General features: G+C 50.1%; 3 protein-coding genes and 2 non-coding genes across 10 annotated transcripts in view; all 5 read right to left on the bottom strand.

The window, feature by feature from the left end:
* The window catches only part of DYM (dymeclin), a 212,582-nt gene extending 210,546 nt beyond the window's left edge, over positions 1 to 2,036 (bottom strand). For all 5 annotated transcript variants that reach the window (XM_040090375.2, XM_040090372.2, XM_040090376.2 and 2 more), the window contains exon 1: positions 1,929 to 2,036. The gene's annotated coding sequence lies outside the window, so the exon portion shown is untranslated. The remainder of the gene's footprint in view (positions 1 to 1,928) is intronic.
* Positions 2,037 to 6,564: 4,528 nt separating this feature from the next.
* On the bottom strand, positions 6,565 to 10,949 carry CZH18orf32 (chromosome Z C18orf32 homolog). The gene is made up of 4 exons (XM_040090130.1): positions 10,896 to 10,949; positions 10,385 to 10,443; positions 8,576 to 8,812; positions 6,565 to 7,413 (listed from the first exon to the last, which is right to left on the bottom strand). The coding sequence occupies exons 3-4, from the start codon at positions 8,801 to 8,803 to the stop codon at positions 7,339 to 7,341; spliced, it is 303 nt and encodes a 100-aa protein (XP_039946064.1). The 5' UTR covers positions 8,804 to 8,812; positions 10,385 to 10,443; positions 10,896 to 10,949; the 3' UTR covers positions 6,565 to 7,338.
* Positions 10,950 to 11,879: 930 nt separating this feature from the next.
* On the bottom strand, positions 11,880 to 16,359 carry RPL17 (ribosomal protein L17). Of its 2 annotated transcripts, none has more exons than XM_040090739.2 (7): positions 16,299 to 16,359; positions 15,902 to 15,954; positions 15,770 to 15,810; positions 14,385 to 14,519; positions 13,357 to 13,455; positions 12,483 to 12,674; positions 11,880 to 11,975 (listed from the first exon to the last, which is right to left on the bottom strand). In XM_040090739.2, the coding sequence occupies exons 2-7, from the start codon at positions 15,939 to 15,941 to the stop codon at positions 11,928 to 11,930; spliced, it is 555 nt and encodes a 184-aa protein (XP_039946673.1). In that variant the 5' UTR covers positions 15,942 to 15,954; positions 16,299 to 16,359; the 3' UTR covers positions 11,880 to 11,927. The 2 variants fall into 2 exon arrangements, with proteins under 2 accessions (XP_039946673.1, XP_039946674.1); XM_040090740.2 differs by having other exon boundaries at positions 16,176 to 16,312.
* Positions 12,345 to 12,413, bottom strand: LOC120766011 (small nucleolar RNA SNORD58). Its single transcript, XR_005704553.1, has one exon. It is a non-coding gene; the product is annotated as a small nucleolar RNA SNORD58 (small nucleolar RNA).
* LOC120766015 (small nucleolar RNA SNORD58) lies at positions 16,035 to 16,103 on the bottom strand. Its single transcript, XR_005704557.1, has one exon. It is a non-coding gene; the product is annotated as a small nucleolar RNA SNORD58 (small nucleolar RNA).
* Positions 16,360 to 25,485: the final 9,126 nt, after the last annotated feature.

The raw sequence follows: 25,485 nt of genomic DNA, 5'->3' as shown, positions 1-25,485 counted from the left end.
TTATATTCCACACCATTATTTATACCACCTATCTTCAAGATCAACTGCAAATTAAATTATACTTGCCAGGGTGTGGGATTACTTCAAGGTGCAACAGACTTTCCACTCTAGAGAATACTCTTTGAAAAATACTGTTAAAATCATTAATCATCTGCTGTGGCATCAGTTCAAGCAGCCACCAAACAGAATTTCTTGCTTTTAGGGACTTTTGTCAGTCATCAGCATGTTAAAAACATCTTAACATCTTAAAAACACAGCATGTCAGAAAATGCCAGAGGGCAGGCACAGCTGGGATCCTGGGAAGGAATTGGTGGCTGGGAGGGTGTTGAGGCCCTGGCACAGGGTGCCCAGAGCAGCTGTGGCTGCCCCTGGATCCCTGGCAGTGTCCCAGGCCAGGCTGGAGAGGGCTTGGAGCAGCCTGGGACAGTGGAAGCTGTCCCTGCCCATGGCAGGAAGTTGGAACAGGGTGATCCTTAAGGTCCTTTCCCACCCAAACCAGTCTGGGATTCTGTGGTCTCAGAATCTTCCTCGTACTCTGATAAAATCACCGGAAGAAAACACCAGATCCATCTGCGTTTAGCACTAATTAGCTGTAAGTACTTTTTTCACTGATGTAGCAGGAAATATGAGGGATTAGAAGCTCTGCTAATCAAACATCAGCACGGGATCGCAAGAGGAGGAGCTGAGGGATGCTTCAGCCAGGTGACAGTGCTCAGCTGGGTCCGTCATTCCCCGGGCTGTCCACGGGCCTCTGCTGATGCAGCAGCAGTGGAAAGAGAAGGCAGCCCATGGAAATGACAGGAGGAGGCCCTCCCAAGCTCCTGGCAATCTAAGGAGCAGTGGCAATTTTCTAGTCGACCCAGCTGGAGCACCTTGAACGTTTTTCAGTTGGGAATTGACACAACGTGGGATTACACAATCCCGTGTTGGGACACTGGACTCAACCACCCAGGAGCCTCCTTCCACTCCCCTGCACTCCAAAAGTGATTCGTGATGGAAACATCAACAGCTTACTTACTTCTGCAAATACCTACAATGATTAGAAATGCAGCCCAGCACATTATCCCTCGGTGCAGGAGAGGGAAAAAATCAGATTACAGCCCCACAAACTCCCTACGCCCAGCACAGGAGATTAAAAAGAAAAAATAAATAAACAAACAGTGCTTGGCATGAAGGCATATGAGGTAATACATAAAGCCCGGAAACGAAGGTGAGATACTAGTCCGATTCTAAACTAAAATATGCCTCACTTTTGATAAATACTATCATTCATAAGTATGAAAACAGTGTGGTAGGAGTGAGGAGGCAGAGCTAGCCCCAGCAGACCTGAGCTGCTTCAGAGGAATAGAAACACCTCTGCTTCTTAAGAACAGGACGGAAAACAAATCAGTTTATCATCTGGCCAATCGTTAAGAGTATATAAGAAAAATACGGGTATAAATCTCTGGCTTTCCAGCCCCGAGCGCATTTAAAGGGACACAGGGACATCCCAGGAACCCTGACGGATCACAGTATCCCTGTAAGGGAGCACTCAAGATCTGGGTAAAGGGACACAAGCACATTCTGGGAACCCTGGCAGGGTTCTTTGGATCCCTAAGGGACACAAGGAGATCCAGGGGACCCAGCGAGGGATCGGCTCCTGGATCCCGAAGGGGCACAGGTACATCCTGGGAGCCCTATGTGGGATCCCTGGAGATGCCCCAGCCCGGGCGGGGACACGGCAAGTGCTGGTGCCCCGGCAACACTCCGCAACGCCGGTGTCGAATTACGCGAGGCATCCCTCCATCTATCGCGACACAGGCCCGCGCCACGAGGGGACGGTGACGTCGGGGCAACGGGGGCATCTCGGGGGCCCCCTTCGAATCCGCCGGCCGCCGGGTGCACCCGTCTCCCGTGCCCCTCGAAGGCATCGCCGAGGCCGCGCTTACCGTCCGTGCCCTGGGGCCCGAGGTCGGTGGCGGGGTCGGTGGCGGGGTGCCTCGGCCGGCGCCGCTCCCGGGTCCCCGCACGGCCCCTCACGGTCCCCGCCCGCCTCCACGTCGCCGGCGCGGCCCCGCTGCGCGTGCGCGAGGCTCGTGCGGGGCGGTGCAAGAGGCATCACGGGAGTTGTAGTTCTTGACAGGCGGGGCGGCCATGACACCCCACAGCGTGGGCGGCAGGGCGGGGGGGATCCTGCCCCTGTGCCCCTGTGCTCAGCTGAGAGCCCACCTGCAGAGCTGCTCCAGCCCTGCCTCCAGCAGCACAAGGACGTGGAGCTGCTGCAGCCAGCGCAGAGGAGGCCACGGAGATGCTGCCAGGGCTGGAGCCCCTCTGCTCTGGAGCCAGCCTGGCACAGCTGGGGCTGCTCAGCTGCACAAGAGAAGGCTCCAGGGAGAGCTCCGAGCCCCTGCCAGGGCCTGAAGGGGCTCCAGGAGAGCTGCAGAGGGACTGGGGACAAGGCACCCAGGGACAGCGCCCAGGGAATGGCTCCCAGTGCCAGAGGGCAGGCACAGCTGGGATCTTGGGAAGGAATTGGTGGCTGGGAGGGTGTTGAGGCCCTGGCACAGGGTGCCCAGAGCAGCTGTGGCTGCCCCTGGATCCCTGGCAGTGTCCCAGGCCAGGCTGGACAGGGCTTGGAGCACCCTGGGACAGTGGAAGGTGTCCCTGCCCATGGCAAGGGGTTAGACTGGATGAGCTTTAAATGTCCTTTCTAGCCCAAACTACCCTGGGATTCATTCTGATTCTCTACTCTGCATCCCACATTTTCAGTGGGATATGAGGTAAGCCCAGCAAACGGGACCAACTGTGAATGTCTGAGGGCAGGAGGATTTACCAGGCTCCATCCCACTCTCATGCTGCTTTAAACCATTGCTTCTCCAAGGGTAACGCCTGAAGTGCCATCAGCAGCAGGTTCCAAGGGACCCCTTGGCTCACTAACAGGGAAACCCTTCCCAATGCAGCCCCGAGTTTATTCCCACATTCCACGTGGTGTGTGACAGCAAATCCCCGGGCGGGCTCTTACACACCCCTGTCCCTGGGCCTTGCATGCCGGCAGCAGCACGTCTGCAAACAGCGCAGATGGGGCGCAACCCTGAGTAAACATTGCAATAATCCTGCTGCGGGACTTGGTCAACAGCACGGCCTTAAAACGCCGCGTGCCAAAAAAACCCCAAACAGCTTCCACAGAGCAATCCCCACGCCAAAACCAGGCATTGCTGGGTGTATAAACACATCTATTCGCAAGATGTCAATTTTTGTACCGTCGTCATCCCAAGGCCAGGCTGGGCAGAGCTTGGAGCAGTCAGGGACGGTGGAAGGTGTCCCTGCCCATGGCAGAGGGTGTGGCAGGGTGAGATTTAAGGCCTCATCCAACCCAAACAATTCTATGATTCTAAAACAACAGTGGAAGAAAGATGCAGCACTGCTATCTAAAAGCTTTTCTAAAGCAGAAGAATCACCGTGGCAAACATGGCCTTCTAGACCCTTTCAATTAAATTACTGCAGCCAGATTCAGAAAACATAATGGCAGTCTGTTACAACCAAAATACGATTTGGTTCAGCAAGCCTGCTCTAACAATCAGAAAACTGCACAAAGAAAATAATCCCTTCTTTCATGTCTTAGGCAGTTTAATGAAACAGAATTATTTCTCGCTGAAGGGGATTTTAGTTAACCTAAGTGTAAATTAAATTTCTCTTCATTTCCTTTACCTGCAAACTCTGAAGCCTCTGTTCTTTCAGCAGTAGTGTTCTCCATTGTACAGAAATCACGAAGGAATGACTTTGAGGACTGAACCTCAGTCCAACAGCTCAGAATTCATCTGGGAGATGGTTGCTACACCTGGTTAATAACAGCATAAAAGATCAGAAACTTTATTTTCATTTAAGACATTCTTAGCACCTGATCATGTGCAGTTTAACATGCCAGAACTTCCTTTCCATTCAGGATGAGGCCCACCAAAATAATCAGCAACATAAAATTAATTCGTTTTTATTTAAGAATTTTTGGCATATACTTGCTTTTTTAAAAATGTGTTTTTCTATTAACTTCTTGGCATCCAGCATCTTGTGCAAACCAACATACAGAAGGTACCACATCCCACTGAGACCTTCCCATTAAGAAAAAATACTTGAAATTAGTTGATTTGAATGATGTTTTTTTCAAATACTGATTTATTGATCTTTTCTCTATAGTATTTAAATAAAGCCAGTTTAATGTAGAACAACTTAGGACTAGATTTGCAGTAATTTGCTCCCTTAAAGATGCCAGCTCTGAAATTTTCTGAAAATCTTCAGTGTAAATGAAGATGGTTCTTGGTCTAGGAAATTCTGGTAGATGTCCACATGTCACCATCAGGTGCATAAGTCTTTTGTAAATCTTGTTTTTTAGCGAGTAACGAACACAAGGGAATTTTCTCAGTTAAATTCAACTCACTTGATCAATATTATTTCCTCACATGAGGATTCCCTTAATTTCTGCCTGCTTATTTTTCTTAAAGAATGCTTTGTACACTCCTTTGCATCCCAGCAGATGATCTCATGCACTCCGGCCCAGACTTGGGCCTTTGCTTTCACTTGATTTTTATGTAACTGTTCACAACACAACAGGATTATTTACCTATTCTTGAAAAAGAATGGGGGCAGAAGAGTTATAACACAAATCTCCTGACAGGACTTCCAGTGAAGCACCCCATACAGAAAGTTTTGTGTAGATTTCTCACTTTAGGGTTTAACTGCAGCTAATAAAAGCAGTGGAACACCATTCCAGAGACCATAAGCCTGTCATTTTACTTGGATTATCTGCATGTTTTCGTTTTTTGCAGTTTTTTTCAGAAGGCCTGGTGTTTAAACACAGTGCTGGCATGCCTGGTGCAGCCTGAAGTCTAATTTACTACACACTTTCTTTTCTATCTCATTGTTCAATGCATTTTCTTCTGTAATAATAGCCTAAATAACTTCTGAAAAATGAATTATGGAGACTCCATAAACTGACCGAATACATTTACAGATTAAAGGAGCCCCAGTAAAGCTCTTGCTCTACTTTTTGTTGTGTTCACAGCTGTTTACAGGTGGATATACTTTAAAACTATGGCCTGTTTATGACATATTAAAACACCATGGAAGAGACAATCCCTTCAGCAATGCTCAGGATGTAAGAACATGTATTCTCATTTAGCTGTAGAGTTGCAGCTTAGACTGGGCATGGCTGAGGCATCTCCAATCCTGTGTCCAGTTTTGGGACCTTCAGGACAAGGACACCGAGGGGCTGGAGCGTGTCCAGGGCAGGGAAGGGAGCTGGGAAAGGGGCTGGAGCCCCAGGAGAGGCTGAGGGAGCTGGGGAAGGGGCTGGAGCCCCAGGAGAGGCTGAGGGAGCTGGGAAGGGGCTGGAGCCCCAGGAGAGGCTGAGGGAGCTGGGAAAGGGGCTGGAGCCCCAGGAGAGGCTGAGGGAGCTGGGAAAGGGGCTCAGCCTGGAGAAAAGGAGGCTCAGGGGGAACCTTGTGGCTCTGCACAACTCCTGACAGGAGGGGACAGCCGGGGGGGTCGGGCTGTGCTCCCAGGGAACAGGGACAGGAGGAGAGGGAACGGCCCCAGGCTGGGACAGGGCAGGCTCAGGTTCAACATCAGGAGGGATTTCCCCATGCAAAGGGTGCTCAGGAACTGGAAGGGGCTGCACAGGGAGGTGGTGGAGTTCCCATCCCTGGAGGTGTCCAGGGAATGACTGGATGTTGCATTCAGTGCTCTGGGCTGGTGACATGGTGGGGATTGGTCACAGGTTGGACTCTGTGGTCTTTTCCAACCTAAATGATCCTGGGATTCACTCACCTAGGAGGAAGCTCTTGGGATGGGGGGGGGGGGTTATGCCCCAAAGATGAGGTAAGAGGTGGTTGGACAGCAATTCCAAACTCAGCTCATTAAGGAAGAGCAAACAGCATTAATCAAGGTCTTGCACAGAGGAGTCTGTGCCTGAGGTCACTGCAAAGTCATGGCTATGGCTACAGGGACACATCTGTGAATGCTGCAGATCGAGTCACACCAGCTCTGACCAAACCAGGCACCGGTAGGAAATGAGGCACCTCACCAGGGGCACTGGGCAAAATCAGATACTGGAGTAATTAATTAACTGGTAAGAGAAATCACAGTCACAAGAGTTAAGACTGGACCACAGTGACAGTTCAGAGACCGCCTGTATAAAAAAGGTGCGTTTTTTAGGCCTGCCTGAGGGAGGATTTTAAGGAAATTAAATCATGAAGAACAATCCAAAACTGCTAGAATGGTTTCATTTTGAATCTTTTAAAGAGCTCTCTGGTTTGGCAGACAGGAAAAAGCAGGAATTACCGCTTTTATTCCTTACTAAGCACAAGGACACTTAAAACCCTTCACAGCTGGGATGCAAGTCAGCAGCAGAATCCATCCTTGCTGGAGGAGGCAAAGCTTGCCCAGTTCACTTTACCATGAGCTCAAGTTATTTTAGGACCTCCTTCTGCCTGGAGCCTGTCTCCAGGTCTTCAAAGATTTTGTCACCACTTGAAGTGTTTATAGCTCTGAAAAATTCTGTGATTCTGTGTAATAATTCCATGAAGAGACTTATTTTTAAGTAAAATCCTAGTTTATTATAATGAAAATTCCACAAGCATGTTAAAGAGGGTTTAGTTGGATGTTGGTTTTTGGTTGTTTTTTTTTTTTAAAGCCAGAACTGCACCATTTTAAATCACTACAACAGAACATAAAGCAACATTCTCTTGCATCATGCCTCTGCTGCTCCTCTTCAGAAAAAAAAAAAAAAAAAAAAAAAAAAAAGAGCCATCATATTTCAAGGAAAATAATTAAGGAAAATATCACATCAAGACTTACTGCTTTTAGTAAGCTAAGTAAATTTTGCATGTAGCCTAACTCATTTAGCTCATCTGTAGATTTCACATGAAAAATCTAAATTCTTCATAGATAAATGATGAGCTTTTGTTGTCACAATGCAGTCCACAGTTTTTCACCAAGAACAGATAAAGCCTTTAAGGTGAAAGCCTCAAGTACTGCACTAGCACTTAGTGACACCAAGATGCTAAGATACATTTACCTTCCATAGACAGATTTATTCTTAAGTTATTTAACCTAAACTCTAATCACACCAAACAGACGGTAGATGCAAAGTAGTTCCAGCGAGAAAAATACAAGAACTTCAGCTTTCAAATATTTTAAATAAACAAATGAGCCAGCTGCCATTTTAGTGGCAAAACAGACACTCTTCTGCAAGCAATAAATTTTTTTATTCCGCTAAAATGTGCAAAGAAATAAGTCTCAAAGTGAGAGGAATATCAGCAGTTCATACTGGACATGAGGGAATAAAATCCTTGGGAATTAACTCCTTTAAGCCGTTTTCTTGTCATAAACTGCCATGGATCTTTTTGCAGCACTTCCATTTGCAAGGCCATTGCTTTCAGACTGCAAATAAAAAACAGTGTCATTAATGAGATGTCAAATTAGAACTTCACACCTAAAACAGGAACAGCTGGTGACAAAATGGCTTTTATAAGCAAGGCCAGTAAAGACCTATGGCAAAATAGGGGGCAAGAACCGAAAGTGGTGGTGTCTGTGTAGATTTACAAATAATTACTGCCTCAGGGGGCAGGGAGGAGCGAGGGTAGCGACAACATTTACAAGTCCTTGTGTTGTGATAGACAATAAATAATAAAAGCTTAATTTATATGCACTAAGCATCCTCCCCCATTACGAGTGGCAGAGCTGGCTGAAGAGAGGGGCTGTTTTTAATTTCTGCTCCATACATCTGTTGTGATTTACCAAATATTTGGCGCTTTTTTCCCTCTGAAAGGAAAAAGCAAAGCCAGCTGTTAAAAAAAAAAAAAAAAAAAAAAAAAAAAAAAAAAGTTAAATAATTAATTAAACTGCTTCAGGATACGGGCACAACTTCTACTCCTCCGAGACCAGAAGGTGTCTTGAAGCAAAGGTTTTTGGCCGGCATATTAGTGGTAATTGCTGTTTCTAAGAGAACAGCCACCAAAACATCTGTAAACACACCCAACTATCCACCCTCCTCTGGTGTTAATGCTTTAAGCTCTAGCTTTTCATGTATTTCAGGCTCTGTGCTGCCCAGGGTGCAGCTCTGAGCTCACACTCGGTGTCACTCAGCTCTCTGCACACAGCAGGGACACAAAAAAGATCCTTCTCCTGCTGCACACCAAGGACAACTTTCAGGCCCAAAAGCACAAACAAGGGTGGCTGGAGGGAGGAACAAGAAGGATGGGACCTCACAGCCTGCAGCTGGAATGGGACAATTAAACCCCAATAAGCAAATGGACCAAAACTTATAAAAATGTAAGATCTCATGACCTGTCAGCCATTTTGTGTCCATTCTGTGTCCATTTTGTGCCCACTGTGGGTCCACCTTGGGTGCAGCCCTGGTCAGGCTCTTGTCCTGCCCAAGGTGTACCCTTAAAGGCCTTTCAATAAATATCTACTTTATTCTCCAGCTCTGTCCAGTCTCTGTCCCAGGCCCTTCCCAAGGCATCAGTGCCTGATCTCTGCCACCACCTCATCAGTGGCTCATCCCGGAGCTTCCCCGCTTAGCTGGGTGAATTAATCTTACTTTATGGATTCCAGATCCATCCTCCTGGCCTCTTTTGGCCGCTGCAGGTCCCTGAGGGTCCCCGGCGCTGCCTCCTGGCCCCTGCCTGGTGTCTGCTGGCTCCTGCACAGCCCTCTTGGGCCAGATGCGCTTGACGAAGGGCGCGATCACGGGGTAGATGTAGGGCTCCAAAAACTTCTTGTAGACCCAGAGCAGAACAGGGATCACGATGCAGGGAATGCACACCATGGCTTCCTCCTGCGCTGGCACAGACATGGTGAGGAGGGAGAAAAAAAAACCAAAACAGCTTAGGGTGGCAGCGTTTGTGAGAAAACAGTATTCATGCGGTAAATTCAAAAAAACAGGTTTGGTATTCAAGCGTAGATTATTCTTTAATTATCAATTAGCTGCTGAAGTTTCAAAAATGCCGTGTGTTCCAATGATATAAAGCCTCCAACAAAGGGGACATTCTTCCCGTTTTAACAAAAAAAACCCCATACTAATTTGCTATTAATTCAGAGGTCCTTCAGATTCAACTAAGAAAAAGAAATTCAGGAAATAAAAAGAGTTTTTGCTCAAACCACACAAAAACAGTTTAAGCTGCAAGCTGCCAATATTAGCCCAGTTCCTGCTATATTAAGAGCCCAAAGGTTTTGTTTTGCCATCTTTATTTAAAGAGAAATTAGACAGCAGAAAGCCAATCCATCCAAGGGGTTGCTGTCACTGAAGGGCAGGACAGTGGGAAAGGAGAAAAAAAAAAATCCAGTCATGATTTGAGAGAATTAGAACATTCTAATAGGCTACTTTCTTCCTCCTGCCCTCACTTGAACCCACACCAACGCCATACAATTAATGTTAGAAAATGAACCATTCCCTCTCTCTGAAACCCCACAAGTCTTCAAAATTTGCACCTCGGAGTCTATGCTAAAAAAAAAAAAAAGGCAGAAAAGCAAAGCAAGGAGGCAGAGAGAGCCAGATGGGAGAGGAAGCAGTTAATTAGGGCTAGACCTGTCCCTGCCAGTGCTGACGAGCAATATATTAGACACAGTCTGCTGCCACACAATTTTGCCCTTCACAGTCCCCCTCTCTAGGCTGCTGACATCTCAATTCTCACAGCAAGAAGCAAAACAAAAGCTTTCCAAGATGGAGAATGAAGAAGCAGATGTGCACACTTCAATAGGGACCACTTTAGCCTTTTTTTTTTTTTTTTTTTTTTAAAAAAGCTGTCCTGAAGATTTTTAGCCCTGTGGAAAAACAAGAGTATGAATTCCCAGCTGACTACTTCTGGCCACTTCAAACACAGTTTAAATCTACGCTCTGAAGTCTGAGAGGAATCTTACATTAAGACAACACAAATGAAAATATTTCAGATTCTGTCTCCACCCGAAGTTCCTACATTTCCAGCAAAATGTGGATTCATCCAGCAGCTGAACAAAGTGGCCAGAGGGAACACCTCAGGCTGTAGAATCATTATGGAATTATCTGGGTAGGAAGAGAGCTTCAAAATAATTTCCTCCTACCCCCAGCCATGTGCAGGGACACCTTCCACTGTCCCAGGTTGCTCCAAGCCCTGTCCAGCCTGGCCTTGGACACTGCCAGGGATCCAGGGGCAGCCACAGCTGCTCTGGGCACCCTGTGCCAGGGCCTCAACACCCTCCCAGCCACCAATTCCTTCCCAGGATCCCAGCTGTGCCTGCCCTCTGGCACTGGGAGCCATTCCCTGGGGGCTGTCCCTCCGTGCTCCCTCCCAGGCACCCAGCACGTTGTGTCGCGCTGCCTCCGCAGCCGCTTCGTGTCAAGATTCCCGACCAAAACAAAAACCACCCGTACCTCTCTGCCCGAGGCGCCAGCGATCCCTGGGATTAATTCCCTCGGCGATGCTCCGCCACCTGGTTAGCAGGGAAAAAAAAAAAAAAAAAAAGAACAAAAAAAGGGAAGCAGGAAGAGCGGAGGGTGGTCACTCGGTACCCGGCAGGGTGTTTGCTGTCACAGCCGGCGCTGTGCTCCCCGGGAGCCCCACGGCGGGGACAGCTCCGACAGCGCTGGCCGGCAAAGCGCGGCTTTGCTCCCAGCTGCCGGAAAACGCTACAGGCGCAAAACCGCCGGCTTTCCGCCGCTTTCCGTAAAGGACGAGCCAGCCCCGGGAGGATGGATAACGTCAGGCGTTGCCGTTCCGCTCTCCGAGGGCGGTTAGGGGTTAGGGCCGGTGCAGCCCGTGAGCCCCGGGTTACGGGCGCCGCGGGGAATACGCGGGGCGTGCGGGCTAGGGTGAGGTGGGATGTGGGGAAGCGACCATTCCCTATTCCCGGTGCTCCCGGTGCTCCCGGCACTCCGCACCCACCTGCGTCCGCACCGGAACGACCCCGCGCTTCCGGGGCGGTGCTTCCGGCCAATGGCAGGCGGCAGCGCGCACCACGTGATGCACAGGGCTCCGCCCACACCAGCGGGGATAGGGACGCGAACAGGGACGAGGAGAGAATTCCCGATTATCCCGATTTGGGACGGGGGGAACTGCGGGATGGCCCCGGCAGCCCCCGGGGAACGCGCAGCCCAGCTTGAAGGTCCGATCTTCGGAAGGAATTGGTGGCTGGGAGGGTGTTGAGGCCCTGGCACAGGGTGCCCAGAGCAGCTGGGGCTGCCCCTGGATCCCTGGCAGTGTCCAAGGCCAGGCTGGACAGGGCTTGGAGCAGCCTGGGACAGTGGAAGGTGTCTTTGCCCATGGCAGGGGGTTAGACTGGATGAGCTTTAAGTGTCCCTTCTAGCCCAAACTATCCTGGGATTCATTCTGATTCTCTACTCTGCATCCCACATTTTCAGTGGGATATGAGGTAAGCCCAGCAAATGGGACCAACTGTGAATGTCTGAGGGCAGGATTTACCAGGCTCCATCCCACTCTCCTGCTGCTTTAAACCATTGCTTCTCCGCCTGAAGTGCTATCAGCAGCAGGTTCCAAGGGACCCCTTGGCTCACTAACAGGGAAACCCTTCCCAATGCAGCCCCGAGTTTATTCCCACATTCCACGTGGTGTGTGACAGCAAATCCCCAGGCGGGCTCTTACACACCCGTCCCTGGGCCTTGCATGCCGGCAGCAGCACGTCTGCAAACAGCGCAGATGGGGCGCAACCCTGGCAGGGTCCAAGGCCAGGCTGGATGAGGCTTGGAGCAGCCTGGGACAGTGGAAGGTGTCCCTCCCCATGGCAGGGGTGGAAGTAGGTGCCTTTTAACTCCCTTCCCAGCCAAACCACTCTATGGCTCTGTAATATTCACTGCCCCTGTCCCAGAGCAACGCCCAACCAGGTCACAAAGTGTAGCAGAGCAAACAAAATCAATCCAAACTGTAAAGTTTTATTTATGTACATCTGTCCATGCAGATTTACTCCCGAGCCATCAGCTTTTGCTTCTTCAGCTTTTTCTGAGAGATCTGGGAAACAAAGAGAGAAAGAAGAAAATGGTGAAATGAGACTTCCCAGAACATGCCAAAGTTGTATTTTAGAAGTGCTGAGAACTGTTAGGAATTCCCTTGCAAATGATACACTCATCACACCTGCATATTTAAGCAATACGCTGCTTGGAGGCTATAAATTAAACCTTTTATTTATTTAACCATTTATTTATTATTTGTTAAACTTTTAATTAAAATTTTATTGCACGCACCCAGGGCTCACACCCACAGTCTGGGAATGCTGTAGCTGCTTTGAGGGAGGAAAGAACAAACCCTCTGTGCAATTAAAAAAATTGTTCTCAGGGTTCTCAAGCGCTTAATACTTGTGCTGAAAATTAAGAAAACGGGGTTGCTCAGAAAGAAAGTTTTTTTTTTCATGGGCATTCCAAAGGTGTCCTAAGATAGTCATCACAGCAACCCCTCTCTCTGCCGGACCCTCGGCTCTCCCGACAGCGTTTTGGGAACAGAGCACACCACACGTGGTACCTTTTTCTTCTGGGCAACTTCCTCCTCTGGCTTGGGCACGATCTGCTCCTTCTCCGTGAGGATCATCTCGATGTGGCACGGGGAGCTCATGTAGGGGTTGATCCTGCCATGTGCCCGGTACGTGCGCCGGCGCATCTTGGGAGCCTTGTTCACCTGGATGTGCTCGATGACTAGGGAGTCCACATCGAGACCCTGGCAAGGGAGAAAGCCTGTGACCTGCTTCCGTCTTTAAATAATTCACCTCTGCACCAAAAACACGACTTATCCCAGACACCACCGCTGGTCAATGAAACAGCCAAGCTTGGTGGTGTCATGGAGCTGAGGGTTTTCCAAGGATTCACAACTAGCACAGCCAGGCTTTGTGAAGCCATGGAGCCCAGGGCTGTCCAAGGATCTGCCAAAAGAACCGCTGAGCTTGGCAGCATCACAGAGATGAGGACTTAACCAAAGCAAGCGCCATTTAAAATCACAACGACCACCCCTCACACCTCAGAAATAATTTAAAGTTGTGCTGATGGCTCATTTCATGGTTACTCGAAGGTGTCACCCATTACTCCAACACTGACAACAAAGCTACCAAATTAAGCACTTTAACAAAGACAGCAACTGACCAAGAGTCTGCAGATTTGAGTTTCATAGATTTTGAGGGATCTGAACAGCCCTTTTGTGTGATAAAAATTTTAATTTAGTTTTTCACTGTAAAAAATTTTTGCTGCCATTTTAACTCGAAGAGCACATGTAGCCAGTTTTAAACAGGGAGCCACACCCAAGTCCCCAATACAATTCAGTTTTGTAGCTGTCCAGGTCAGTGACAGCCAGGCCAGGGTGCTGACAGAGAGCATGGCACCACCACTTCGTGCTCACTAACACCCACCTTGAGCTCAGCATTGCTCTCTGCATTTTTAAGCATATGCAGCAAGAACTCTGCGCTCTTCTTGGGCCAGCGGCCCTGCGTCCAGCCCCACTGCTTGGCCTGCAATGAGAGGAAAACAGTCAGAGTCCTGCTTTTGGCCTGGTCCAACTCAAGTTATCTTTCATACAACTTTAACTTGCCATTATCACAAAATGGTCTGAGCTGGAGGAGACCCTAAAGTTCATCCAGCACCACCCCCTGCCATGGGCAGGGACACCTTCCCCTGTCCCAGGCTGCTCCAAGCCCCGTCCAGCCTGGCCTTGGACACTGCCAGGGATCCAGGGGCAGCCCCAGCTGCTCTGGGCACCCTGTGCCAGGGCCTCAACACCCTCCCAGACACCAATTCCTTCCCAAGATCCCAGCTGTGCCTGCCCTCTGGCACTGGGAGCCATTCCCTGGCTGCTGTCCCTGGGTGCCTTGTCCCCAGTCCCTCTGCAGCTCTCCTGGAGCCCCTTCAGGCCCTGGCAGGGGCTCGGAGCTCTCCCTGGAGCCTTCTCTTGTGCAGCTGAGCAGCCCCAGCTGTGCCAGGCTGGCTCCAGAGCAGAGGGGCTCCAGCCCTGGCAGCATCTCCGTGGCCTCCCCTGCACTGGCTGCAGCTGCTCCACATCCTTACAGAGCTGAGAATTCTCATACCTTATGGATTATAATTTATTCTATTCCGCTGTGCACCAATCCCAATAAAATTTAGTACTTTGACTTGATGCTGCCGACCAGATGCAGACATTTCAAGCAGATGCACCTTCTGGAATTATTAGCCACTCTTTGCTCCCTCTTGAGCAACCCAGTCTGGTGTAAGGTGTCTCTACCCACGGCAGGCAGAGTGAGACGAGCTCTGCGGACCCTTCCAACCCACACCACCCTGTGATCCCGTGTCTTAATGCGAGCTTACCACCAGCAATGACAGACTACGCCCACACCACGTCTACATCACCTTTTCATCCCAAGCCCCCAGAGCCAAAGGCTCCTTGCCACGTCCCCCAGGAGCTCACCTGGGCGCACCTCCCGACGCCGCCGTTGTAGCGCCGGAAGGGGACACACTGCTTCTTCAGGGTGACATCCTTCAGGTACTTGGTGGCCTTGCGGATGTGCATGCCCTTGATGGCCTGGGCGGTCTCTCGGGTGTTCTGCCAACAAAGGGCACAGAAAAGATCCTCTGACCAAATCTTTCCTAGAGACAGCACGAGCACAACCACTCCTCTGTCCTCCCTGGATACAATTCTTTCGGCGACAAAGGAAGCGCTTACCAGAAAAGACCCAGGTCAAATAATGAAAAATAATTAAACTTTTTTTTTTTTTGTTACCCACTTTTCTTAACTCTTGGTATGACTGCCACTACTGAATTTGTGGCCCCAGCACACCTTTTTTTTTTTTTTTTTTTTTTTTTTTTTAAACCTAGTGGCTAAATCGAACAAGGAAATATTGTAACTCCCAAAAAAAAATGTAATTGAAGTACTTAAAAACTTTTCATAGCTCCCCTTTGGCCACTAATCTAAAAAAGCAAGATCTGGATGGATAAATTCTTACTAAATACAGCACCTCACAGGAACTGATGAAGAAATACTGGAACAATTCTTAACAATGTTATTTTTTTCTCAAGGAATTGTTAAGAGGAAAAAAGGCTCAGAAATAAAAATTAAGGATAAAAGATCAATCTTCTAAACAGCATTTACTAATTGCATAAGCCAGAGCTAACGATAATTCTACCCGTTCATAATAAAAAAAGGAAAACGAAGTGAAAACTTCATATTACACTATGCAGAAAACGATCTGCTAAGTTCTGTTTTTGCGAATAAATAACACTTCTGAATTCCTTTCTGCCCCTAAGCCTTTTCCAGAGGAGCTGAGGTCCTTGTGCCAAACACCACACAACCAAAGTGAGCAGGAGAAATGAGACAAATTTCACACCAAACACTAGCTCAGCGTCTGATAAATTCACTCCAACTGTTTTGCTGCTGTGTTTTGTTACCTGAATTACACAAGGACAATTTTAGGATCCAGACTATTTTTTGTGGACAAAGACCATTACAAGCAGCTAACAGCAATCCTTTAACGATTAAAAGGAAAAAAACACTTCCTTAAAAAGAGGGGCCAGATGGGATCTTGGGAGGGAATTGGTGTCTGGGAGGGTGTTGAGGCTCTGGCACAGGGTGCCCAGAGCAGCTGTGGCTGCCCCTGGATCCCTGGCAGTGTCCAAGGCCAGGCTGGATGGGAGCTCAGTCCCAAGCCACGGCAGAGGGTGGAAGGATATTATCCCTACAATCACTTTCAATCCAAACCAATCTGGGTTTCTTTTACAAAGTAACACCAAAAACTAACTAAAAACAAGTAAAATAGCAAATTAATTGGCAAGGCCTGCTAATCGCGCACCCCTTACCTTAAAGTGCACACGCAGGTTAGATCCCCGTGACTTGCATGCTGCAAGAGAGAAAAAACCCCAAATTTTAGAATCAAAACCTCACTGGTTTCCGTAAAATCCCGTAAGAACTCTCCTGAAACAGCAACTCACATTTCGTGGGGTTCTCCGGATCCAGGGAGTAGCGCACCATCTTGAGAGCTCAGCTGAAAAACACCAATTAAAACGTATTAAACTTCCAACACTGGCACGCAGGACCTAGACCGCCCCCCCCTTTACCGCCGCAGCTGCTCAGGAATTACGCGTTCTTTTCACAGTTACATCCAAAGGTGTCCTAAGAAAGTCATCATCGCAGCCACGAATTTTCTCAGGCCTGACCCTTCCCCGCATCCGCGCCCGCCCTCCCGCGCGCCATCCCGGGGAATACCGCGGGCGCGGGGCACTTCGCAGCGATCCCGGTGTCCGGGACGCCGGTGGCGGCTGGGATGGGGCGGGATAGGGGGTGGATGTCGGCGGATGGCGCGGGACCGGACCGACCACGGCTCCTCACCTCGGGGCGGCGGCCGCAGAGGAAGAGGAAGGGCGGGGCGCGCCGCCAGCGCGCGCACGTCTCGCGAGATTTGGGACGGGGCCGCCCCCGAGACCGCTCCGCCCCCGAGACCGCTCCGCCCCCAAGATGGCGGCGGGGGTCTCGTCGTGAAGGCGGTGAGGGGTCAGAGTGTTTCTCTCTCTGTAGTTGTGGGTAAAGCCTGCTGTGCGAAAAGACATCGCGGTTTTCACGCCGCCATGGGGAAAGATACCGCCGTATTAACCCTCAGCTCATGGTGCAGGTTCCTGTAGAGAGGAAATCAGCGTGAATCTGGCACAGCACCGCCAGCCACCCGAGGGAGGGGATTGCCCCGCGCCCGGAGCACCTTGAACGTTGTGAGCAGTGTTGATCGCTGCAATATTAGAAAGATAATAAACTGCTAGCGCCAAAAGGATGATTACCGAAATGGTGAACGGCCTTGAGTACAAGCTGTATGAAGTGGCAGCGGAGGGCACTTGGCCTGTTTAGCTGGAGGAAGGGGAGACTCATTGCGGTTAAAACTTCCTCGTGAGGGAAGAGGGAGGTCAGGCATTGATCTCTTCTCTCTGGTGACCACTGACAGGACGCAGGGAACGGCTGGAGCTGTGCCAGGCAGGTTTAGGTTGGATATCAGGGAAAGGTTCTTCCCCCTGAGGGTGCAGGCACTGCCCAGGCTCCCCAGGGAATGGGCACGGCCCTGAGGCTGCCAGAGCTCCAGAAGAGCTTGGACAGAGCTGCCAGGGGTGCACAGGGTGGGATTGTTGGGGTGTCTGTGCAGGGACAGGGGCTGGGCTCTGCCAGAGCTCCAGGAGAGCTTGGACAGAGCTGCCAGGGGTGCACAGGGTGGGATTGTTGGGGTGTCTGTGCAGGGACAGGGGCTGGGCTCTGCCAGAGCTCCAGGAGAGCTTGGACAGAGCTGCCAGGGGTGCACAGGGTGGGATTGTTGGGGTGTCTGTGCAGGGACAGGAGCTGGGCTCTGCCAGAGCTCCAGGAGAGCTTGGACAGAGCTGCCAGGGGTGCACAGGGTGGGATTGTTGGGGTGTCTGTGCGGGGACAGGAGCTGGGCTCTGCCAGAGCTCCAGGAGAGCTTGGACAGAGCTGCCAGGGGTGCACAGGGTGGGATTGTTGGGGTGTCTGTGCAGGGACAGGGGCTGGGCTCTGCCAGAGCTCCAGGAGAGCTTGGACAGAGCTGCCAGGGGTGCACAGGGTGGGATTGTTGAGGTGCTCGACTCAATGGTCCTGGTGAAAACTTTCCTACTCGGGATATTCTGTGGTTCTGTGATTCAGTCAGTCAGGGTCATTCAGGCTGGAAAAGACTTCCAAGGTCATCGAGGCCAACCTGTGACCAATCCCCACTGTGTCACCAGCCCAGAATGCTCAGTGCCACATCCAGTCCTTCCTTGGACAACTCCAGGGATGGGGACACCAACACCTACCTGGACAGCCCCTTCCAAGTCCTTTCCATGAGGAAGTTGCCCCTGATGTTCATCCTGAACCTCCCCTGGCATAACCTGAGGCCGTTTCCTACTGTTCTGTCCCTTGTTCTGAGGGAGCAGAACACGACCGCCCACCTGAGGGCACAGAATTGTTATGTTTGGAAAAGACCTTTAAGATAATCGGGTCTAACTCTCATCCCAGCAGCCACCACCGTGTTCACCATTAGATGGCAGCTCAGGACGGGAATAGAGCAGCACATCGCTCACAGGGGTGTCCGGGAGACCAGAACGAACAGATTAATTCAAATTCGTATTTATAAACCACAGTTGGTACTTACTGCACCATTACAAAATAATCTCAGACTGACACATTAAAATAAAACTTTTTTTCTTTCCCATTTGAGAGAGCATTTGCCACTAGAACTGCTTGGGAAGCAGCTCAATAAAAGCAAAAGTTTCCTGAAAGTGGTGCCCAGCTGCAGCAAACATCTCGCTGAGAAAAAAGTGACAGAATGAGGCAAAAAAAGAAGAGACATATTCCTGAGAGGGCAGTATGCAGGCACCTCCCTAGCATGAGAGCCGGGGTTTAACTCTGAGTTTAGAAATAAGCAGAGGGAGAGCTTGCTGTCCATGTAAATGTTATGAGCAGGAGGTTGGTTTTGGATCTCTTGTTTAGGGGCTAAAAAGCCCCAAAGCTCCGCAGCTAGGATTTCACTCAGATGGGAAGAGGAAAATATTTGGGCTGTCACAAATATTTACATGGTTAAAAACCATAAGAGCTCTAGTTGTTACTGCAGCTCTCCTTTTACTTGCCTTAAAATGAGCCTTTTCCTTTGGTTTTGAGGAAGCTCTCTGCAAAGTCTCCAAGCAACTTTCAAGCACTCATCTCAAAGACTGAAACATGCTGGGGTGTGGGCAAATATTATTTCTTCTCCTTATCACAGAATCACTGAATGGTTTGGAAGGAACCCTAAAGGTCATCTCATCCCACCTAATGTCACGTGCAGGGACAACTTCCACTATCCCAGGTTGTTCCAAGCCCCATCCAGCCTGGCCTGGGACACTGCCTGGGATCCAGGGGCAGCCACATCTTCTGTGAGGAACAGTATAGAGCACTAAGTTTCCAGGTACAATAAATTAAAACCGTCTAAAGCTGAGGTCCTCAAACACTTCCTTAGCCACCATACTGTGGGATTCCCCTCTCCAAATACACCTGAATGCAACTTTTCTCCATCCTGTCTGCCCTTCCCCTTGCATCTTCCTCTGTTTCCTGCTGGGGCAGGAACCTGGTCTTTCCTTGGGAAGCACCTTTACACACAGCTGCTTCTCAGCAGCAGAGCACAAAGGCAAGGAGACGTTCAGTGAAAGCTGAGGAGAGGTGTGAAACACAAGTACTTGATGCATGATGGAGATTATCGCCTGTGTTCATCAATCAAACCCAAAATAAATGTATTTTCTGTTCTCCTGCAGGTGGAACTCGTTTTGTTCAGCTGCTGAGGGTTTGCAGTGGTGGAAGGTTAGCACAGAATCACAGAATATCCTGAGCTGGAGTCCTGCTGCTGGCCATACACAGGCACCCCAAAAATCCCAGCCTGTGCATCCCTGAGAGCACTGTCCAAACCTTCCTGGAGCTCTGGCAGCCTCAGGGCTGTGAGCCCTTCCTTGAGATGCAAGTTTTCATGTTTTCTTTGTTGGGAGCTTGACAAGAGCTTTCATGGGCAGCCTACCATGTACCTGGTGCTGGGATCAGGGCTGAGGCAGCTGAGCTTGTGCCCTGGTTGGGATTTCACAGTGTTATTCCCCCACCACACCACCTGCCTGGGATACTTGGGTCATATGAGCTGACTCCGGGGGAGCTTTTGGATCCTAAGCAGAAAATTCAGGCAGGTGAGTCCAAAACTGTGTTCTTAAAAACTCCAGCGACGGAAGGAGCTGCCTACTCGTTGTGCTGGAGCTTCAAATCCTGAGGACTTTGCCTCAGGCTCCGCTGCTGCCATCCCTCTTGCTCCCCAGTCCCTCATGCCCAGCCCTGGTGCCTGGCTGTGCATGCCCAGGGAGACGCTGCTGTCCCAGCAAGCGTGGACAACAAACACCCAGCTGTGCTTGGACCCGAGCAGAGCCTCTGCCCCGTGCTCTGGGAGCTCCTGCTGAGAACATCCTCCCCTGAGGGGTCGATTACAGTGGCAGCAGAGGTTTCTGCCGTCTCCTCTGCTCTGGAGCCAGGCTGGGACACCTGGGAGTGCTCACCTGCACAAGAGAAGACTCCAAGCGGAGCCTTCTGAAAGGCTCCAGGAGAGCTGGAGAGAGACTTGGGGCAAGGGCTGGAGGGACAGGACAAGGGGGAATGGCTTCCCCCACCCAAAGGGCAGGGATAGATGGGAAGGAATTCCAGCTTGTGAGGGTGGGCAGGCTTCCCAGAGCAGCTGTGGCTGCCCCAACCCTGGAAGTGTCCAAGGCCAGGTTGGATGGGGCCTGGACCAGCCTGTGATAGTGGAAGGTGTCCCTGTCCATGGCAGGAGGTGAAACTGGATGAGATTTGAGGTCCCTTCCAACCCAAACCACTCACTGATCCCCTGATTCTCTCCTCTGGCCGTTCTCCTGGGGCTGGAACGGGGCTGCACCCCTTACCCTGCTGTAGGGAGTGTTCAGGTACAGGAGTGTTGCCTCACATAAGTCCTTTTGTGTCTTTAGCTGTGAATAAACAAGCAGCCTTATCAGCGCTACTGGAGGCAGATGTGACAATTAGCCAATGTCCCTGACAGCCATCATCCCTCCTGACCAGAGGGACAGGTGAGCTCCCAAGACTGGCTGGAGTTATATTCTCGCTGTCTGGGGTTATGTCTTTGTGGCAGCTCTAAAACCACATGGAGTTCGCTTCCAGCCGGGGGACCTTCCTGCTCACCTTCCAGACTCAGAGCTCAAGCACACACCTGGCTTGGGGTGGTCCCTTCTGAGAGAGCAGCCACAGGAGGGGCTGTGCTAAACCCCCTGTGAAACACAGAAGCACTGGGGCTGACTGGCCGAGCTTAGCTCCAGCTTGCTGAAACACACCCCATGTCTGCTCTGCTACAGGAGAGGGCCTGGCTTGTTCTTTGTGCAGGAATGGAAGCCAATTCCTCAAACCTTTTTGTAGCTATCTTGGCATTTCCCTTAGAGACCCAGCTTTTGGAGTCCAAGGGTTATGTAGGGATATTAAACTGTCATTCATGAAATTGCACACAAATGGTTCCTTGTCCTAATGTTTAAGCAGAAAATCTTGAAGACAAAGACATTTTAAATTGAAACCAGCTTGAATGCTGCAAACACTGAGGCTTTCCCACCATCAGACAGCTGCCTGCACCTTCTTTCTATGAAACCCACTCTGCTGACCAGGCTATGGTCTCCTGCCCTCCTCATCCCAGATGCATGGCTCCTCCAGAGGCACAGATCACCCCCACTGTTTGCCTTTTCCTCCCACAGTCAGCAAAACAGTGGCCCTTGGACAAGTACGTTCTCCAGCTAAATGGCTCTCCACAAACATCTTAAAGTCTACTGATCCAGGCAAGGAGTCACTGGAGCAAGATCAGAGAGTCACAGAATCATGGAATGGTTTGGGTTGCAAGGGACTTGAAAGATCATCCAGTGCCACGTTCTGCCATGTGCAGGGTCAGCTTCCACTGTCCCAGGCTGCTCCAAGCCCTGTCCAGCCTGGCCTTGGACACTGCCAGGGATCCAGGGGCAGCCACAGCTGCTCTGGGCACCCTGTGCCAGGGCCTCAACACCCTCCCAGACACCAATTCCTTCCCAGTATCCCATCTGTGCGTGCTCTCTGACACTGGAAGCCATTCACTCCACAGAAAAGGGGCAAATGCACCTCCAAAAGATGGATTGATCTCCATCAGAGATTTGCTCTGCATCCGTAATTCTGTCTTGGTAGCTTGGAGAGCTCAATTATGTTACATATTCCACCCATTACATTCCATATACTTTCAAGAGGAGATGCTTCCATAGAGAGCCATTTGTATGCATAAATATATGCATACAAATAAATTACATACTTAAGCATGTAATTTATTTGTATGCATATATTTATGTACATATATCTGTACGTACATGTACATATATAACTCATCCTAAGTGTATCATCTGAAACATGTGAACAGCCTAACGCTTTTGATTCCCTGTGAGTGCTCTTAAAACATGGGCAATTCTTTACAAGGAGAGAGTACGTGCACATCCTGTTTAAATAATTTTTGTCGTTTGTGTGTTGTACCCAGAGCAAGGGTGAGGACAGAGCTGGAGAGCTCAGCGTCAGGAGAGCCGAATATCTGTCCTCACCATCACTGCTGCTGAAGCATGACGCAGCAGCCACAACACCTTCCCCACGCTGCTGGTGACCTGCCCGCCAGGATCATAGTCAAAACAAAAAGGAAAAAACAAACCACAGCAATCGGTGGTGTTGTCTTAATACTCAACTATTTTGGCATATTGTCCAGAGCTACGGGTTCATCCACCCCCTACACACCCAGCTAGGAGGGAATCACTGGTAAAACAAACCTCCTGTGTGATTAAATAACCTTGTAGCTAAAGTTTGTGTTTGTTCAGTGCAGTTTTTGACAGCAAACCCATTTACGCAGGCTGGAGGTCTATGACTGCTTGTTCCTCGCTTTAATGGCCAGGAATAGACAATCTCTGTGATGAGTGAACAAAAGCATCATGTAAGTGCCTGATCACAAACACTCTCTGGGATAAATTAAATCCTGGGGTTGTATTTGCCCTAACCTGTCTAACTCATAACCAAGAAGTGCCGCTTTAAATGTGCTTTTGATTAATGAAACCTAAATTATCCCAGGAATCAGGGATATTGCCCACAATTTAGTCACAAATTAAACTATGGGGAATTCTCTTTAAACGAAAGAGAATGGTTGAACCCTGAAGCAGGTGAGCCAGAGACAATATCCCAGGCAACCAGCTCTGGCTGACTCTGCCTTGAGCTGCAGGGGGGTTGCTCTGGGAAGCCTTCACTGGCCCTTCCCAGCCTCAGCTTCTCTTGATCTGTGAATCCTGTCAACATTTCTAAAGCTGAGTGTGCCCTGTACTGTGAAACAGAGCTCAAACTCCCTTTGTTGCACTGCATCTCCTAAACAAAATGGATCAAAGAACCCTGCTCCTCCTCTCCTCTGTTACAGTCGTGTTTATTAATGGGGCTGTGCTGGGTTGGCATTGGACTCAATCACCTTAGAGATATTTTCCACCCTTAAATGATTCCATGATTCTGTAACTCTGACAGCTGTTTTTGCAGCTGCCCAGCTCAAGAGCTCCTCGGGATCAGCTGAAACACCACAGCCAAACTCGCTTTTCTCTCCCAGGGGCTTCTCCACCTCCCTGCTGGCTGACAAAGCATGCAGTGACCTGGGACAGGAGCATCCTTACAGACAGGACCTGGCTTTGCAGAGTTCTGCTCGGAGCTGGGAGATGAGCTTGGGTGATGCCTATTAACACAACCTGTGCCAAAGTTTCGGCCAGCAGATGTCTTTCTGCTCACGGCACAGCAAGAAGCAACAGCCCTGAACACCTAAATGTCACGTCCATTGCAATTTTTGCAGCATCTTCATTTTTCATCTCAGTGCATGGTTTTTGTGGTCGTTACTTACCATTCTTATGGTCAGAGATTCTTCCTAAATTTCTGATCCCTCCAGCTCTGACAATTGCAGTGTGTTCCTCTTCACAAGACACAAACTACTTCGATTCCTCTCCGCAAGACACAAACTACTTTGATTCCAAATGTCACCTATGAGGTCATCCCTGCCTCCCAGCTTGCTCCATGCCTGTCTTGCAGTCATCCATCTACTTCCCTCTTCGCTATTGCAACAACTCTGACACAAGCCCCCTCTTTCAAAGCTTTCCCTATCTGTCCAGCCTATTAATCCTCCCTGGCTGCGCTGCCCTCCCCCTCTCCAGCCTCTCCCCTCCTCTCTGCCTGGTCTTTTCCAGCGTGCATGGCCCAGTCACATGCAGTGCTTGGGAAGGTCATATGATGGGTAGGGACTGCCGGGCAAGGCTGTGGCAGGGGGCCCCCAGAGCAGCACAGCTCCAGCTCTCCTGCCACCCCTCGGCCATCAGCGACTCGGTGACTCACTCAGGTGCTGGACCTGCGTCCTGCTTGGGCATGGAAGGGGAGGCACAAGGAGTTGCACAAGGAGAGTTCTCTTCAGGGAGCTGATTAGTGGGATGGGTCCTGTGCCCATATCCCAGACTCAGGAAGTGTGCTGCTACTGCTGCCCTGTCCTACCTGCACAGAGGCCTCTGCTTAGAAGACGCCACCCTTCCATTCATATCATAGAATGGAATCCCAGAATTATTTGGGTTGGAAGGGATCTTAAAAACTTTCTCATTTCACCCCCCTGCCATGGTCAGGCACACCAGCTTGTTCCAACCTGGCCTTGGACACTGCCAGGGATCCAGGGGCAGCCACAGCTGCTCTGGGCACCCTGTGCCAGGGCCTCAACACCCTCCCAGACACCAATTCCTTCCCAAGATCCCAGCTGTGCCTGCCCTCTGGCACTGGGAGCCATTCCCTGGGTGCTGTCCCTGGGTGCCTTGTCCCCAGTCCCTCTGCAGCTCTCCTGGAGCCCCTTCAGGCCCTGGCAGGGGCTCGGAGCTCTCCCTGGAGCCTTCTCTTGTGCAGCTGAGCAGCCCCAGCTGTGCCAGGCTGGCTCCAGAGCAGAGGGGCTCCAGCCCTGGCAGCATCTCCGTGGCCTCCTCTGCACTGGCTGCAGCAGCTCCATGTCCTTGTGCTGTTGGAGGCGGGGCTGGAGCAGCTCTGCAGGTGGGCTCTCACCTGAGCACAGGGGCACAGGACCTTGACCTGCCTGTCCCACTGCTGGTGATGCAGCCCAGGGTACACCTGACTTGTACAGATGTACCTTTTGTTTTTCCCCTGCCCTCACTGCAGTCCTTCTGCCCGTCTGGCCTTGGACTGGGAAGTCCTGGGATGAATGCCAGCAACATCAGTACATTACGGACAGGAAAAGAAGTTCAAGGCACTAAGAAATGCCCCAAACTATTCCTAATTAATTACAGAGCCTTTGACTCGTCCTAATAAGCTCCACACACTCAATAAACACAATAAATGGGAGAAGTTAGGCAATTATGAATAAATGCCCAGAAGGTAAAACAGTGCCTGATGAGGACCAGCATCCCATCATCCCATTGCAGACTGTGCAAACAGATGTGGTAGGTGCCCTTTTCATTGAGACATTGAGTAATGCGACTGGATTCAGGGATGGATGATAACCAGTGAGTTATCAAAGTAAAATGTGCAACCTGGTGAAAACCGGAATGAGTAATACTGTTGGTGTAAGTAAAGCCAACTTCTGAGAAAAGCAGGAGACTCCCTGTATTTCCAAGGGTGACTTGAGGCTTTCCTCTATCTCACGCAGATTCCATCTCTACACTCTGCATGGATTGGAGAAGGCAAATGATTCTGAGAGGAGGGTAGAGGAAGAACAAGGTGCTGGAGAACAAATGACACTGACCTTGATGATACACAGCTTGTGCATCTTATTCCTGTCCCCAAGCTGTTTGTCACCCTTTTTCTTCACACAAAAGCTAGTGCGTAGAGTCTGTGTTTGTGGTTTAAAATACTATTGCTCTTCAGTGTGTGAATCACAGTGAAATACTGCCACAGGGTCTCCTAAACACCAGCTGATTCAGCAATCAGGACCAGAAATAAATGAAGAAGATTGTGTGAG

The sequence above is a fragment of the Hirundo rustica genome, chromosome Z (genome assembly GCF_015227805.2).
Source record: "Hirundo rustica isolate bHirRus1 chromosome Z, bHirRus1.pri.v3, whole genome shotgun sequence".
In the NCBI taxonomy this organism is placed as follows: Eukaryota; Metazoa; Chordata; class Aves; order Passeriformes; family Hirundinidae; genus Hirundo; species Hirundo rustica.
Note: the sequence above shows the minus strand (reverse complement) of the source record. Positions and strands in the feature narration are given on the sequence as shown.

Bases quoted from the DNA above. Each gene is read 5' to 3' on its own strand.
- RPL17 (XM_040090739.2), bottom strand. From the start codon at position 15,941: ATGGTGCGCTACTCCCTGGATCCGGAGAACCCCACGAAAT. The intron at 14,520-15,769 runs GTAAGGGGTGCG...CTTTGTTGGCAG, and splicing joins ACCTGCGTGTGCACTTTAAG to AACACCCGAGAGACCGCCCA. The intron at 12,675-13,356 runs GTGGGTGTTAGT...CTCCCTTGCCAG, and splicing joins AGAGCAATGCTGAGCTCAAG to GGTCTCGATGTGGACTCCCT.
- CZH18orf32 (XM_040090130.1), bottom strand. From the start codon at position 8,803: ATGGTGTGCATTCCCTGCATCGTGATCCCTGTTCTGCTCTGGGTCTAC. The intron at 7,414-8,575 runs GTAAGATTAATT...TTTTATTTGCAG, and splicing joins ATGGATCTGGAATCCATAAA to TCTGAAAGCAATGGCCTTGC.